This window comes from Salarias fasciatus, chromosome 11 (assembly GCF_902148845.1).
Source record: "Salarias fasciatus chromosome 11, fSalaFa1.1, whole genome shotgun sequence".
Classification (NCBI taxonomy): Eukaryota; Metazoa; Chordata; class Actinopteri; order Blenniiformes; family Blenniidae; genus Salarias; species Salarias fasciatus.
In genome coordinates this window covers 34,505,051-34,521,998 of record NC_043755.1, presented here as the reverse complement: position 1 = coordinate 34,521,998, position 16,948 = coordinate 34,505,051, and the positions used below count along the sequence as shown (strand labels likewise).

General features: G+C 52.9%; 3 protein-coding genes across 4 annotated transcripts; all 3 read right to left on the bottom strand.

Moving 5' to 3' along the window:
- dnajc28 (DnaJ (Hsp40) homolog, subfamily C, member 28) lies at positions 1-3,171 on the bottom strand. Its single transcript, XM_030103617.1, has 2 exons — positions 3,051-3,171; positions 1-1,740 (listed from the first exon to the last, which is right to left on the bottom strand). The coding sequence occupies exon 2, from the start codon at positions 1,728-1,730 to the stop codon at positions 489-491; it is 1,242 nt and encodes a 413-aa protein (XP_029959477.1). The 5' UTR covers positions 1,731-1,740; positions 3,051-3,171; the 3' UTR covers positions 1-488.
- Positions 3,172-3,999: 828 nt separating this feature from the next.
- pycard (PYD and CARD domain containing) lies at positions 4,000-5,666 on the bottom strand. Of its 2 annotated transcripts, XM_030103639.1 has the most exons (3): positions 5,318-5,666; positions 4,687-4,731; positions 4,000-4,593 (listed from the first exon to the last, which is right to left on the bottom strand). In XM_030103639.1, the coding sequence occupies exons 1-3, from the start codon at positions 5,568-5,570 to the stop codon at positions 4,331-4,333; spliced, it is 561 nt and encodes a 186-aa protein (XP_029959499.1). In that variant the 5' UTR covers positions 5,571-5,666; the 3' UTR covers positions 4,000-4,330. The 2 variants fall into 2 exon arrangements, with proteins under 2 accessions (XP_029959499.1, XP_029959498.1); XM_030103638.1 differs by having other exon boundaries at positions 4,000-4,731.
- Positions 5,667-10,124: 4,458 nt separating this feature from the next.
- etsrp (ETS1-related protein) lies at positions 10,125-16,056 on the bottom strand. The gene is made up of 9 exons (XM_030103625.1): positions 16,000-16,056; positions 15,427-15,597; positions 13,030-13,111; positions 11,997-12,101; positions 11,777-11,851; positions 11,525-11,695; positions 11,129-11,326; positions 10,924-11,042; positions 10,125-10,766 (listed from the first exon to the last, which is right to left on the bottom strand). Exons 2-9 carry the CDS (start codon positions 15,430-15,432, stop codon positions 10,515-10,517), a joined length of 1,008 nt encoding a protein of 335 aa, XP_029959485.1. The 5' UTR covers positions 15,433-15,597; positions 16,000-16,056; the 3' UTR covers positions 10,125-10,514.
- Positions 16,057-16,948: the final 892 nt, after the last annotated feature.

Genomic DNA, 16,948 nt, shown 5'->3' with positions numbered 1-16,948 from the left:
TCCGAGGTTTTTCTTTATTTGATCATGAAATAAAAACAAGTTTCAGGAAAGAAAAGAACTCATTAAAGAACTGACCTTCCTGGTTTGACCTTTGTGTTTTTTAGTTTCAGGTGATTAAAAACAGGTGAAACAAACAGACAGACGCTCTGATTTCTCTGATTTCTCTGATTTCTCTTCCCTTCAGATTTATTTCCTCTGTTTTTAAAAAGTGAAGTGGGACCAGTAGGATCAGGTCCAATGCAGCACGGAGTCCCAGTCCTCGTGAGAACTGGACGGTGCGACCCGGCGAGGATACCGTGACGTCGTCCGCCAGAGCGACGGTTCGAACCCGTCCTTCAGCCCGGCGCCGCCGGCGCCTCCTGATCCGGTCGCCTTCCGGAAGGTTCTGATTTTACAGAATGGAATCATTTATATCTAGAATTCGGCGTTCACAGAACACACAGCCCCGCCGACTCGGTGGGTTCCGGTCTCACTGGACTCTGTAGGTTTCAGTCTCTCTGGACTCTGCTGGTTCCGGTCTCACTGGACTCTCCTGGTTCCGGTCTCTCTGGACTCTGCTGGTTCCGGTCTCTCTGGACTCGGCCCAGGACCCCCTGCAGCCAGGACAGGAAGCCCTGCTTGGGGCTGCGGGTCCTGCTCATGGCGGCGGCGGTGTTGGCCGCCTTCCTGTCCTCCAGGCGGCGCCGGCGCTCCTCCTGGCGCTGGCGCTGCAGGTCCCGGCGGCGGCGCCGGGCCTCGGCCTCGGCGCGCTCCGCCTCGCGCCGCAGGCTGAAGTGCACCATCTGCATGTGGAGCATCGGCGCCACCAGGTTGTAGCGGTCCACCAGCTTGTTGAGCGCGGCCACCTCGTCCCGGGCCGAGGCGCAGAGCTCCTCCCACCGGGCCAGCTCCTCGGGGGGGGCGGGGTCGGCCAGGCGGGCCCGGCCCTCCAGCAGGCGGCGCCGCAGGCGGGTGGCGCCCTCCCGGATGTCGCGGTGCGCGACGACCCAGGGCGGCTGGTAGCCGTTGTCGATGAGGATGCGGTTGAGGTTGTGGGTCATGGGGTCGGCGTACGGGTTGTCCTGGAACTTGTTGAGCGGCTTTCCGGCGCCGCTCAGGTTCCGGAAGTCGCCGCGGGCCATGGACTCCTGGATCAGGTCCTCCACCAGCCGCTCCACCGCCTGCGTGATCTTGATCTTGCGGCTGCGCTGGCGCACGTCGCGCTCCGCCAGCGCGCCGTCCGCCGCGCCCGCCCGCTCGTGCTCCCGCTGCCGGTAGGCCAGCACCTGCTCGGCGGCGCGGTCCACGCGGACCTGCCGGTACTGCCGCTCGCGCTGGCTGGGCGTGCCCGAGCCCACGCCGTCGAAGCTGAGGTAGTGGCGGTGCTGCGGCGCCGCCGGCCTGGCCCCGTCCCCGTCCTCGTCCTCCTCCGTCGGGCGCGGCTTGCTGTGGTGCGCCAGCACGGCGCGGTACGCCTCCTCCAGCCGGGCGAAGCGCGCCGCGTCGGCGGCGGCGGCGCCAGAGTCGGGGTGGTAGAGCTTGGCCAGGCGCAGGTACGCCTCCCTCACCTGCGCCGCGCTGCTGGCGCCCTCTGGTGGCAGCTGCAGCAGCCGGTAGCTCTCCTGAAGGCTGCGGCTCATCGGGGGGGCGGAGCTAAGCCGGCGCGCCGCCGCAGCACGGCGCCCGGACAGCAGCGGCAGGAAGCGGCCGGTCCGGACGCCACCGCGGGACAGCAGGAAGGAGGACGCCATCCTGGACACCCTGAGGACCGGAGAGACAGAGGACAGACCTGAAACCCCGTCTGTATCATCCTTCCATCATCCATCCATCCATCATCCATCCATCATCCATTCATCATCCATCCATCCAGCATCCATCCATGCATCCATCCATCAATCATCCATTAATCATTCATCCATCTATCATTCATTAATATTCCATCCATCCATGATCCATCCATCCATCCATCATGCTTTATCCAACATCCATTCATCATCCATTCATCCATCCATCATCCATCCATTACCGCGGGTAGTGGGGGGCTGGGGGGGCTGGGGGGGCTGCAGCCCCCGGTCTGTTGTCACGCAGTAACGCCACATATTGTATTTCTCACGATGAAAAAAAAAATCCCGGTAAAGTTGTGTGGTGCGCCGCTGGTTCCCCGTTGGATGAGGGCGCCTGTGCCACGCTCCACGCTCATGCCCCCCCCCCCTGTTGGATGAAAGCGCGTCTCAGGTGCAGCACCCCCTGTTGACAATACGTTCCTGCGGCCATGTATCCATCCATCAATCATCCATTAATCATTCATTATCCATCCATCCATCATCCATTTATCATCCATCCATCCATGATCCATCCATCATCCATCATGCTTTATCCAACATCCGTCCATCATCCATCCATCAGGTCCGAGATAAACCAGGAAACCATCCAACCTGAACCTGTTTGACTTAAAAAAACAGACGTGATCCGTTCAGGGACAAAGATGAAACTAGGACAAAGAGGACCAGGACCAGAGACCCTCCAGGACCAGAGACCCTCCAGGACCAGGACCAGAGACCCTCCAGGACCAGAGACCCTCCAGGACCAGAGACCCTCCAGGACCAGGACCAGAGACCCTCCAGGACCAGAGACCCTCTAGGACCAGAGACCCTCCAGGACCAGGACCAGAGACCCTCCAGGACCAGAGACCCTCCAGGACCAGAGACCCTCCAGGACCAGAACCAGAGACCCTCCAGGACCAGAGACCCTCCAGGACCAGAGACCCTCCAGGACCAGAACCAGAGACCCTCCAGGACCAGAGACCCTCCAGGACCAGAGACCCTCCAGGACCAGGACCAGAGACCCTCCAGGACCAGGGTCAGTTCTCCGGCTGTGGCTCGAGGCTTTACAGCTCTGTGACTGATCTTCACATCGATCCTTTCATGTTATTATTCATGTGTTAGTAATGACGTCATTCCTCGCGCTGAGGCTGCAGAACGTTCAGAGGAACCAGAACAGCTGGGACTTCAACCCGCAACCAAGATCGTGCGCGCAGCGCTGACACATAAACCTGACTCTGCAGAACAGACCTGAGGTCAGCTGCTCCGCCACACCGGGGCTGCGGTGGAGGAGAACCGGGGGAGCAGCGGCAGGAGGTGGAGGACGTGACCCTGCTCTCACTTCGCTGTTGTTTTTCCGGGAGTTTCTTCTTCTTCCCTCCGTCAGTCAGTCTCCTCAGCTGGAGGCTTCAGCGCCCCCAGGGGCAGATCAGAGAACTGCAGTGAACAGCTTTCTCCGTCAGTCTACCCCCACCCTCCACCCTCCGCCTCCACCCTCTCAGTAAACACCCATCCGTCCATTTCCGATGTGAAGCCGTAAAAACAAGGGACAGAACTCTTCAGAGTCAAGATTTTATTGTAAAATTCAGTGTAGAAAACGTTTTCCTGAAGCACCGAGACATTTAAAAACAAATGAAAGCCTTCCTCATTGCTTCTTTCCACCTGTACATCCTGTTCATTGGCCTTTGACCCCGTCTGATTCGTGTCAGGGTCACGACCTTTGACTTATTGCTCTCCGTTGCTTCCTGCCTGCTGATGCACATGAACTTAAATGATTCAAATTTAAAGGTTGTATAGAAGATCTTTATTACTAACAAAAATGAATTAAAGCTAAAAAATGGCGTTACTAAGCTGCAGCAGCCTTGTTTTGATCGTGATCAAAAAAAAGAAAATAAAAATTAATCAACTCTGGAGGTTGTAAAACCAACATTACTTTAGTCAATCCATAACGAGGTAGCCTCGTTCTCGATTGGTTTTCTAACGTGTCAATCAACCTCTCTACACTTTTAGCGTAGCTGTCATGCTCCTACGTCGTTTTCGTCCCCCCCCCCCCCACCCCCCCCACCCCCCCATGCTCGGCTCTGCTGCCGCGATCAACAGTTTCAGTTCAGTTTACCTTTTCACCTGTAGACTTGAGACAATGGCCACAAACAATGTATGTTTTCATCTTAAAACAAGACTTGTATGAAAAAGTCCGGAGAGTGAGAGGAGGGGGGGAAGGGGGGGGGGGGGGTTTGTTTAGCCTGCAGGCTGCAGCCACACAGATACACATGCTACATGCTACTTTCTGCGTCAGGAGGAGGCGGTCCTCCGGAGAGAGCAGGGGGGAGGGGTGTGGATCACGCATGGCAGCATTTCAAAAAGGACTAACTGTCACTGGATTTCTCTCTCCATGGAAAATCCTCCATACAACCTTTAATGGGTTCATTAAAACGGATCGGTGCCAGGTGATCCGTCCTGTGACTCTGGATTTGGTCTCCTTTTGGCCGGACGTGAGCGGGATCCTCCGGTCTGTTCGGGGAACCGGACCCTCACCGCTCCTGGGTCAGCTCCTCCACCAGGAACTTCTCCTGCTCCTTCAGGATCTCGTAGAAGACGTCTTTGGCCCCCCGGCCGGCCTGCAGCGGTCCTGAGAACAGCTCCCTCATCTGGGCCTGGTGGGTACTGAGGGCCCGGATCTGGTCGTAGCACTCCTGCTGGAGGACTTTGCGGTCCAGCAGCTGGTCCAGGATGGGCTCCACGTTGGTCACCCTTTTGATCAGCTCACTCTGGTGCTGATCCACGAAGTGTGGAGCTGAAAGACAGAAGAGAGCAGGAGCGGAGGCTGAGGCCTGCTGACCCGACCCGGAACCCGACCCGGAACCCTGCACGGATCCAGGACACCGACCTGCAGCAGATCCGGGACCTGGGGAGATCTTCATGGCCTCCTTCTCTGCAGGACAGGATCAGGATGAGTAAGAACAGTTCTGCCTTCTAGACGTCTAGAACCTCAACCTGCTCACTTCAGATTATTAGTAAACAATGACGTTTCAAGTATTGCATTGTTTATAAACATCTATAGAAGACATGTTATTATTACTTCTGAAGCGCCGCCGCACTACCGACTTTAATTTGTTTATAAACATTAATAAATCACTAAACACTGGAGGCCCCGCCCCCCGCTGACTTGGCCCTGTTTCATTAGTTTTTAGTTTTATTCAGATGTTGGCCTGCTGTGAATAAACGGGCTCTAACAGAGAAATATGATGTTTTATTCTCAGCAGGTTTTCTGTTTTTTTATTTAAATTTGGAGTTAAAGTCGTAAAAATGCGTCCAAACGGGCGGGAATCCTCCGAAAGTGAAAGTAAAGCATAACCAGCTGTTTCGGCCTTTCTTACGGACTGAACTGTAAGGACTGGACAGTATTGTTCCTGAAAGCATCGTAATGAGCAGAAAAGCGGGTTACTGCGGACTCCCGCGGTCATTCTGTCCAGTTTCGGGCCGAGTCTGTCATGTCGGACCGGCCGTGAACGCCTCACCCAGGTCCTCTGCGTCCCCCACGCAGCCGATATTCTTGAGCACCTCCGCGGCCACGCGCCAGGCCTCCGCCTCGGTGAAGGTGTTGACCATGACCTCGGCAACCTCCAGGCGGCTCTTGTCCTCCACGCGGTTGCGCCTCACGCGCGGCTCGGCCCGGCGGTCCAGCAGCCGGCGCTCGAACCGGTGGAAGTCTTCCTTGCCCAGGTTCTCCAGGGCGTCCCCCAGGACCTCGGTCAGGGTCTTCACAGACATGTTTCACCTCAACACCCGAGAACTCCAAACCCTCTGCCGAGGAGCCGCCGCGCACAGCCGTCAGCTCCTGCAACTGTCAGGAAGCTGGGGTCCCGGCGGGTTGCCAGGTCTGGGGAAAGTTTTACAACTCAGGAAACTAATCGATCTTCATGAAGCATGGAGAGTATCAGTATCCACAAGAAGTTCCAGCGTTCATAAGAAACTTTATGTATTCGCTGAAAGTACCAGTAATCATAACATTTTCAGAGAGTTTATATGAGTTTAACAGAGTTTATATGTTCAATAAAAATGTCAGCGCTCATAAGAAGTATCGACATTCAGGATTATCATCAATACTCATGAAGAGTATGACTCTGATGAAAGGGTGAATCGAGAGAGAACAGCTTTAAAACGTGATTTCACGCAGTTTTCTTTTCTGAATTCAGCCTCCTGTTTTAGGAGCCAAGTTCCTTCTTTTGTGCAGAAGGATCTGGCAACCCGCGAGAGGCGCCTTCCTCCCGTCAGCTTCCTGGAACCTCTGACCGCCGTGAGGAGCAGCAGTTAGAGGGTTATCAGTAATATAATCACTTCAGTCATCTGAAGCCTGCAGGTTAAAGTTTCTGCAGATATTTAATTCAATATCCACATTGCAGTATATTCCTTTTGGAGTACCTCAGGGATCAGTCCTTGGGCCTAAACTCTTCACTTTGTACATCAATGATTGTGTTTCTGTATCCAAATTGCTCAGATGTACTCTGTTTGCAGATGATACATTATTTTAATGTGGGGAAGATTTAACGCAGGTGTTAAATGTGGTTAAAGAAGAATTTAAAAGAATAAAAACATGGTTTGATGTAAATAAATTATCACTGAATCTTGAAAAAACAAACTTTATGTTATTTAGTTACAGAGGAGAGACACTGGTGCTTCAGTTACCACAGACGGTAATACTCGTAAAGTCAGCAGAGTCAGAGAAACCAAGTTTCTGGGTTTTATTCTGGATGGAAGTTTGTGTTGGAAATCCCATATCCAGTATACGAAGGCAAAAATATCAAAATGAATAGCTATGAATAATAATAATAATAATAATAATAATAATAATAATAATAATAATAATAAGAATAATAATAACAACAACAACAACAACAACAACAACAACAACAATAATAATAATAATAATAGCTATGTTACACAAAGTAAGAGATCCACCGGATAACAAAGCATTGTACATTTTCTATAACACCATGATCGTTCCACATCTGACCTACTGCAGTGAAGTACAGGGAAATGCCTACAAAACATATATCCAGTCAGTTTTCATTTTACAGAAAAGAGTCATTAGAATAATCATCAGAAAGCGATACAGATATCCAACTAACCCATTATTCATTCAGTTAAAACTGCTGAAATTCCAAGAACTAGTAGATTACATTATTTTACAAATTATGCTGAAAGCTCACACAAACACACTGCAGTTAACATTCAGAACAGGTTTGGAAAAAGAGAAAGCAAGTATAACTTAAAAGGAACAGAGATCTTGAAAAAACCAAGGTTCAGGACTAAAATGATGGAACGTTGTGTGTCTGTGAGAGGAATCAGTTTATAGAATAATCTGGAGAAAGAAATCAAAGAATCTCAGTCAAGCACCACATTCAAAAGATTAATTAAATCCAGTATGTTAAAGAAATATAATGAAATATACTACCGTAAATCCTCTTCTAGCAGCCGGGGCTTTTATTTCTCTCCACTGGAGCTGCACCAGGCTTTTAATGGAAGGAGGCATGCACAAGAAAGTGCCTTATATTTTAAAATTTAAAAAAACAGCAGAAAGATCTTTTGTGTTAATTTGAACACAGTAAAATTTACTGAGTTCATTTATTTTTTCAATCGATGTGAAAAAAATTAAATCTCAACATCGAGATATTTTCTGTCCCTCCGCCATTTTTACCGGACGCGTGTGATATACACAGTGACCACACCAGGAGGACTGGCGCTGTAGCACAGACTACTGTCAGTACTGCGCTGTAGTGCTTCACAGAGAAAAACAAAAGACAAAAAACAAAAACAGGCTGAGCTTGGGAGGCGACTTCTAGTCAGAGTCGCCTTCATTGTCATCGCAACAAGTTACCGAAGTTACAAGTTACAACGAAATTACTGAGTTTTAAAGACGCCCAGGCAGCCAATTACAGCGCTCCGTCTTGTAAAAGAAACAAAGTTAAAGAAACTCAGACAGAAATTGGGGAGGGGGGGGGGGTAGAAAAAAAGATACGTCAGTTCAGATCTGGGTTCCAAAAGGGAGTCGTGATTAGAAGTGAGAGACCAAACAAAGCCAACCTGGACACAAACACAGCGAGACACGTGAGACAAGCTGCTATCAGACTAGTGGATCAGCGGTCATCAGCAACACGTCTTCACCACTAGGGGGCAGCAGAGAGGTGTGGTGGAGACGCTGAGAGTGGGGAAGGGAGTGTGTGTGGAGTGTGTGTGGCATTTCAGCTCATCAGTCCAGGCAGTGTGTGTGGTTTGGCCCGCCCCCCCTCGGCGCTCCAGCTGGGATGGTCGCTGCTGGACGACCTCGAACGAAGCGGTCCAGAGGTGAAGCTGGGCTGCAGCTGGGAGAGAGAGAGGGAGGGTAGAGAGAGCAATCAGTCTGTCCTTGAATCTTCAGGAGAAGTTCAGTCCTCCAGGGTTCCAGACACAATCAGAAGGTTCTTGTTTTGGTGGAAGGAGCCGTTGGACCTTCCTCTGCTGGTTCTCCTCTTTCCAGACAGAAGCTGGTTTAACCCTCTCGCTGCTGGGGACGTCCAACTTGCGTCTCAGTCGTCCATAACCCAAATTGTCCGCCTTTCGAAAGAGTTCGCTCAAACGGTCAGTCTCAGCTTTTGCCCGTTGATTTGAAAAGACCGTCCTCCCTGGACGTCTTTTGTGGCGGCGGTCTTCTTAGTCCTCCAGAGGATCAGGTCGCAGTACCGGCCAATCAGCAGCAGGCCGATCAGCATCAATCCGAAAATGTAATCATCCACAATGACCTGGATGGACAGGGGCTCCAGGCATGTGACCCCCTCCACTCCCCCCGGGCGTCCATCACGTACCCAGCATGCCGAGTCCTGTCCGGACCGGCAGGATCCTGCTCCTCTGCTCTTTGTTGAAAAACTCGAATCAGTTGCGTAGAGAGACCAGCTGATCAGCTCCATGGTTGATATTTGGTTTGTTAAAAAATAAACCAAGTCCAGGGATTCCTCCGGTAAATCAGACGAGACAGAGAGCAGCAGCAGAGGGAGGAGCCAACAGCGTCCGCCTCCTCCCAGAGCCAGCCAGGAATTTATGAGCTTTCTTCAAAGACGCTCCGGAGACGGTTTTAATGGAAGACAGTCATTATTAGAGGATTTACCGTAGTTACACTTGATTGTCATTTTTTGTTTTTTTTGTGAAAAGAACTAATTTAATTGTAATTGTAGAACTAATGATATCTCACTGTCTGTGTCGGCCAGCAGCTATTTTATTTTACTGCATTATAAGTATGTTTGAGTGTGTGTGCATGTGTGTGTGTGTGTGTGTACATATCTGTATATGCGTTCATTTGTGTATGTATGTACATATACATATGTATATATTTTCATGTTTCTTTGTTGTCGTTGTTAATTTTACTTGTGGAACAGATTTCTGGGCGGACATCAGACATCAGAGCCTCGTCTTCTTCCTGCTGCCTGTCCTTCTTGGTGCTGACTGTCTGTGTTTACATGAAACCTTTTTGTTTTACAACTGAATGAAATAAAATAAACAAACAAACAAACAAAGGCCACATCGAGGTGATGCTGCCTGAAGAGGCAGGGTGGAGCCCGGCCAGGACCCGACGGGAGGCCGCCGGGGACAGCTGCAGGACTGGGTGGAGGGGGGGGGGGGGGGGGGGGTGGGGGGAGGGCTGGGGGGAGGGGGGAGGGGCTGGGTGGAGGGCTGGGGGGAGGGGCAGGGGCTGGGGGGAGGGCTGGGGGGGAGGGGGAGGGGCTGGGGGGTGGGCTGGGGGGAGGGGGAGGGGCTGGGTGGAGGGCTGGGGGGAGGGGGAGGGGCTGGGGGGTGGGCTGGGGGGAGGCAGTGGGTGGAGGGGGAGGGGCTGGGTGGAGGGGGAGGGCTGGGGGGAGGAGGAGGGGCTGGGGGGTGGGCTGGGGGGAGGGGCAGGGGCTGGGGGGAGGGCTGGGGGGAGGGGGAGGGGCTGGGGGGTGGGCTGGGGGGAGGGGGGAGGGGCTGGGTGGAGGGCTGGGGGGAGGGGGAGGGCTGGGTGGAGGGGGAGGGGCTGGGGGGTGGGCTGGGGGGAGGGGGAGGGGCTGGGTGGAGGGGGAGGGGCTGGGGGGTGGGCTGGGGGAGGCAGTGGGTGGAGGGGGAGGGGTGGGTGGAGGGGGAGGGCTGGGGGGAGGGGGAGGGGCTGATGGAGCAGGTGTGGTTCCGGGCGTAGCTTTAGCTCCGCCCAGTTGGAGTGAATGAATGATGTCGTGTTGTTGTTGTTTTCCACGAAGCGTTACCGTGACGACCACGATTCTTCGATCACGATAAACAAAGACGACGCTTCGCTTCTCGTTCGTTTTACTTTATTTACAAAAAATAATCTCGTGTCAAAACTTCCTGCTTTGAACCGTTCTGAGGTCAAAGGTCAACATGAGCTCAACGTGAAAAAACAAAACAACAGAAAACACAAAGTACACAAAGTACACAAACTTCACAAAGTGCAGAAAGAGAAAACAGAGGCTGCTGGTCCAGGTTCACCTGGAGGAGCCAGTACTGGACCTGGACCTGGACCTGATCTGGACCTGAACCTGGAGTCTGCAGTGGAACACCTAGAACCAGTAATCTGTAATCTAGACCCAGACTCTGAACCCGCCCAGACCCTGACCCGGTCTGGGCGGGTCTCGGAGGGACCGGCCGGTTGCAGGACGTGTCTCCGTCTGTCCACCGTTCTTCATAACGCTGTCCCTACGGCGCCGTCCACGTCTGTCCGCCGCGCTCCGCCTCCGCCTCGCCGCCCGGCGCCGGGCCCGGGCCGCCCAGCACCTCCCGCGCCGTCTTTCCCAGCATGCCCTGCAGGTCGCAGACGAAGCGGTACACGTAGCGCTTCCCCGCCGTCTTGTGGATGATGTTCTTGTGGTAGTAGTACCGCAGGCCGCGGCTCAGCTTCTCGTAGTTCATCTTCGGCTTGTTCTTACAGCGACCCCAGCGCCGGGCCACCTGACACACACACACACACACACACACACACACACACACACACACACACACACACACACCGTCAGCGGGCGGAGGCGGTCGTTCCGTCATGTGACCTGACGTCCCTGAAGGCCAGCGGGGCGGGACCTGGAGGTCGGGGGTCGGGGGTCATCCTCACCTCGGCGGGGTCGGACATCTTGAACTCCCAGCCGTCCCCCGTCCAGCAGATGAAGGCGTGGCAGGACGCGTCCAGCAGCAGCTCCAGCAGGAACTGCCACAGCTGGATGGGCCCGGAGCCTGCAGCCGCAGTCAGAGGGAGTGTGTGTGTGTGTGTGTGTGTGTGTGTGTGTGTGTGTGTGTGTGAAGCTCTTCGGGTGACTCACCTGGATAGGCCGACATGCCGCTGCCCCCCGCCTCCCTCTCGGGCCTCTGCAGGGCCGGGGTCCGCCGTTTGGCCACCCGGGGGCAGAACGGCTCCGGAGGGGGGGGCGGGGCCGAGAAGCTGGGGGGCGGGGCCTCATGCCAAAAGGAGGAGGAAGAGGAGGAGGAGGAGGAAGAGCAGTACGTCTGGTCCGGCTCACCTGCAGCAGAAACAGGAAGTGGGTCCGTTTCCATGACAACCAGCTGTAAACAGGCCCTGCATCCTCCAGACCCACAGAGGACGTTTGGATTTCTGCCGTGGAGCTTTATGCTGAAAAGCGCCGGGTCGGGCGATGTCTCAGCTCGCTCCGGTACGTTCACAGCGGTCTGTAGTCCGACGCCGCCGGCAGTGTTCTCACCTGGCAGGGCGTGAGATCCGCCGCCGCCGCCGCCGCCCGGGAAGGGGCTGAGCCCGCCGTCCAGGCCCGGGCTGAAGGCTCCGCCCGGGTAGGACTGGAGGGGGTCATGGTAGGACTGGGGGGGGTCCCGGTAGGACCGGAGGGGGTCCTGGTATCTGGTCTGAGTAGGATCTGGGCACAGAGACGCAGAACCTCAGAACGTGGCAGTAAAGTGGAACGCCGGACGAAGGAACCCTGAAGACGGAAACACACCGAGGGGGACGGACGTCCAGCAGCTGAAGTCCTGGAACGAGTCCAGGTTGAAGAGGACGCCGTCACTGGAGGACACTGAGGACACACGCACACACACACACACACACACACACACACACACACACACACACACACACACACACACACACACACACACACACACACACAGCTGAAGCTAAGCTAAAGAAGCTAGCGGCTCGCGGAGCCGGGTTCTCGGTACCTTTGACGTCGTACTGAAGCGACGGTTTGTTCGGTTCTGCGAAGACCAGCTGCTGCCCCGAACCGGGCCAGTCCAACAGAAGACCCGGGTCTTCACCGGGAAACTCTGCAGGTTCCACAAGATCCAGACACAGCAGGTCAGGAACACGAGTCAAGAACCCAAACGTCACCATGACAACGACAGAAACACTCTGATCCTCCCAAAGGACTCAGATAGAACCCTGAACTCTAGAACCCTCAAGAACCCTAGAACCCTGAACTCTAGAACCCTGAACCCTAGAACCCTGAACTCTAGAACCCTGAACTCTAGAACCCTCAAGAACCCTGAACTCTAGAACCCTGAACTCTAGAACCCTGAACTCTAGAACCCTGAACTCTAGAACCCTCCAGACTGAGACTGTACAGGAACACTGACAGACTGAGGGCTGAATGACTCCTGACGCCCCCTGTGGACTGACCTGGTATTACACCAGTAGAGGTTTGACAGATTTTCTGATTTCACTTGAAAAAAAAAATAGAAAATATTCTACTTTGTGCTCTTAAAATAAAGAGAGGAGGAAGAAGAGGAGGAGGAGGGAGGAAGAGGAGGAGGAAGAGGAGGAGGAGGGAGGAAGAGGAGGAGGAGGAGGGAGGAAGAGGAGGAGGGAGAGGGAGGAAGAGGAGGGAGAGGAGGAGGAAGAGGAGGAAGAGGAGGAGGAAGAGGAGGAGGAAGAGGAGGGAGAGGAGGAGGAAGAGGAGGGAGAGGAGGAGGAAGAGGAGGGAGAGGAGGAGGAGGGAGGAAGAGGAGGAGGAAGAGGAGGAGGAAGAGGAGGAGGAAGAGGAGGAGGAGGAGGGAGGGAGAGGAGGAGGAAGAGGAGGGAGAGGAGGAGGAAGAGGGAGGAAGAGGAGGGAGAGGAGGAGGAAGAGTTGGGGAACTCCAGAGGAGTGATGCAGGGAGGAGCAGGAAGTGTGGAGAACAGGATGAGGATGTGCAGCAGTGTGGAGACTCTCTGAACAGACCCCGGTTCGAACCCCGGTGGAGGAAACAGACTCACCATGAAGACCCAGGTCCAAACCCAGAGGAACCTCCTGAGTCCTGAAGGGGGCGCTGTAGAACCCAGAGGAACAGGTCTCCATCTGGAAAACACACACACACACACACACACACACACACACACACACACACACACACACACACACTGAGCTGTGTCTGTCAGCTGACATGAAGTCAGGATTTCTGTGAATGGAAGTGAGACTGGCGGGTTTGATTGGTCGACTGATCAGTGAAACATGTTTCTGGCAGAAAACTGAAGTTTAACTTTCATAAACAAAACATATGAAGTTAAACCGACTCAGAGTTTCAGACTCATCAAACAGCTGGAAACAGAAGGAGGGAACGAAAAGACGTTTCTGATCGGAACGAGAGAAAAACCATCAGTAAAGACCATAGATCCAGTCCAGACATTTGTCCCCCACATCGTCCCCAAATCCCGCTCTGGAGACCCCAGTCTGTCCAGCAGGACGTCTCAGACCGAACATTAGAAACCAGGTGTAATGTGATTGGTCCAGCCCGTCACGTGACAGCATCACGTGGACAGAGGAGGCGCTGTGATTGGATGATTTATACTAAACTTTAACTGGTAAAATAAAATCAACAGATGATTGAAGAGAAACTCAGAGTCTGATGAAGCAGCAGGTGGAGAACCAGAACCGGAACCAGAGACCAGGACCTGGTCTGGAACCGGGAGCTTTATGTTTATTTACACTCTGAAAATCAACATTTTGAATGGTTCCAATGAGACCGGGCTCTTTTTAAAACCAGCATCGCCCCCTGCTGGAATTTCTCCAGAATTACAGCTTTTTTGCACTTCAGCGTGATCTTCATGTGTCATGAGCGGAGTGTGGCGCTGCAGCGCCGCGGGTTTAGGCCTGAAAACACACACACTCCCTGATCACACTCCGCCTGAACACTCCACCTGAACACTCCGCCTGAACACACTCCGCCTGGACACACTCCGCCTGGACACACTCCGCCTGAACACTCCGCCTGAACACTCCGCCTGAACACACTCCGCCTGGACACACTCCGCCTGAACACACTCTGCCTGGACACACTCCGCCTGGACACTCCGCCTGGACACACTCCGCCTGGACACACTCCGCCTGAACACACTCTGCCTGGACACACTCCGCCTGGACACTCTGCCTGGACACACTCCGCCTGAACACTCTGCCTGGACACTCCGCCTGGACACTCTGCCTGGACACTCCGCCTGGACACACTCCGCCTGGACACTCCGCCTGGACACACTCCGCCTGAACACTCTGCCTGGACACTCCGCCTGGACACTCTGCCTGGACACACTCCGCCTGGACACAGTCCGCCTGAACACTCTGCCTGGACACACTCCGCCTGGACACACTCCGCCTGGACACTCCGCCTGGAAACACTCTGCCTGGACACACTCCGCCTGGACACACTCCGCCTGAACACTCTGCCTGGACACACTCCGCCTGGACACTCTGCCTGGACACTCCGCCTGGACACACTCCGCCTGGACACACTCCGCCTGGACACTCCGCCTGGACACACTCCGCCTGGACACTCTGCCTGGACACTCCGCCTGGACACACTCCGCCTGGACACTCCGCCTGAACACTCCGCCTGGACACTCCGCCTGGACACACTCCGCCTGGACACACTGAACTCCTCCTGGATGTTTAAAGACTCTTAAACAAATTCAAACAAAAAAGTTCCAATAAAAGTTTTGAACTTTTCTCCTTTTAATCCAAAATGTCCTCATAAAGACACTGACCAGTGCCGAAGACCTAAAGAGAAGAGTGAACTGATGAATGAGTGAATGGCTGTTAGTCTGAACCCTCAGTTCAACATTTCACTTCATTTCAAAGAAAAAAAAACGTTTCGAGATCAAAATGTTTCAATTTCTGTCTTCAGAGAGAAGAACAGGTTGAAATAATGACCTGCTGGTTGTTTGAAAGCAGCCAGAGGAAGATGAGTGGATTTCATTTTATTGTATTTTATTTTATTTTACTTTTGGTGTGGATGAGTTCAGGCTCACATCCGGTCCTGAAGAATGAATGAACTCAAACCACATTTAGAACAGAACTTTCTTCATTCGAACCTCATCATTCTCACTTCTGATCTCATTTTTAAACCTCGTTTTCTTTTATTTAAAACTGATTCCCTCGATTTTAATCTCTTTTTCTCGAATCGATTTTAATCTAATTTTCTTCATTTCAAACTGATTTACTTTATTTCAGTCTCTTTTTTATTGTAATCCAACTTCTTCTTTATTTTATTTAGTTTGAATCTCATTTCCAAAAGCAATATCCTTTATTTTTGACTTCATTTTGTCCAGATTATGTCACTCTGATCTCTTTCCCATCATTTCAAACTGTTTCATTCTTTCTCTCCGGCTGGAAGTTTTTACCTTCATTAAAATCTGGGAGCAAACAGGAAACAGAGAAATTCCTTCTTTTGGACTCAGAATCAAAACCTTTTCCCGGTGATCGGTTCAGGGTGGACTGATCGGTTCTGTGGTCGCTGATCGATGGTCCGATCACCACTTCCGGTGGGAAAAGTCTCGAGACTCTAAATGAAACTTTAAGGATGAAACGAGTCAGAAGGAGAGTTAATCAGACGTTTCTCACGGAAAAACCGGAATGAAGGCGAGAAAGAGCAGGAAGAGGCTGAGAGAGTGAAGGAGAGGAGTGAAGGAGAGGAGTGAAGAAGAGGAGTGAAGGAGAGGAGTGAAGAAGAGGAGTGAAGAAGAGGAGTGAAGGAGAGGAGTGAAGAAGAGGAGTGAAGGAGAGGAGTGAAGGAGAGGAGTGAAGAAGAGGAGTGAAGAAGAGGAGTGAAGGAGAGGAGTGAAGAAGAGGAGTGAAGGAGAGGAGTGAAGAAGAGGAGTGAAGAAGAGGAGTGAAGAAGAGGAGTGAAGGAGAGGAGTGAAGAAGAGGAGTGAAGGAGAGGAGTGAAGGAGAGGAGTTTAAAGCTTTAAACTGACCTTCTGCTGCGTCGCGAGCTGCCGCCGCCAGGACTGCGCCCTGCGCGGCCCCGCGGCTTTATCCGCCCGGCCCGGCCGGGGCGGGGGGCGGGGCGCGTGCACGAGGCGCGTCGTGACCCGCGAGGAGTGTTTACAGCCAGCGGCCCCCGACACACACACACACACACACACACACACACCACGACCACAACACCCATCTTCCATCAGCTACACCTTCACTGATCCACAGGACCAACTGTACAGCAAGACTCCGTCAACCAACGATCATCCATCCATCCATCATCCATCCATCCATCCATCATCCATCCATCCATCCATCATCCATCCATCCATCCATCATCCATCCATCCATCCATCATCCATCCATCCATCCAAACAGCTGACTTGTTTTCATCTGATCTGTTTGAATCATGAAGTCGACTCGACTCAGATTCACTTTTTCCAGAATAAATTCTGACAGATTGATTTTTCCTCAAAGCAAGATGGATGAAGAGCAAAAGTGTTCTGCTGGGTTCTGCTGGGTTCTCCTGGGTTCTGCTGGGTTCTGCTGGGTTCTGCTGGGTTCTCCTGGGTTCTGCTGGGTTCTCCTGGGTTCTGCTGGGTTCTGCTGGGTTCTGCTGGGTTCTCCTGGGTTCTGCTGGGTTCTCCTGGGTTCTCCTGGGTTCTGCTGGGTTCTGCTGGGTTCTCCTGGGTTCTGCTGGGTTCTGCTGGGTTCTGCTGGGTTCAACCTGTAGGTATCGATCAACATGGTGATCCTGATTGTCATTCCTTTGCATTTAATAAAAAAGGACGGTAAATCATCTTGTTTGTTTGTTTGTTTGTTTGTTTGTTTGTTTGTTTGTGCTGTCACTCTGATATGACCGCTGTAGATATTGAAAGGCATGTCGGTGACTGTAGTATAAATTTAATCCAAAGTTTGAAATGTTGTTAACATCTTATATTAACATGC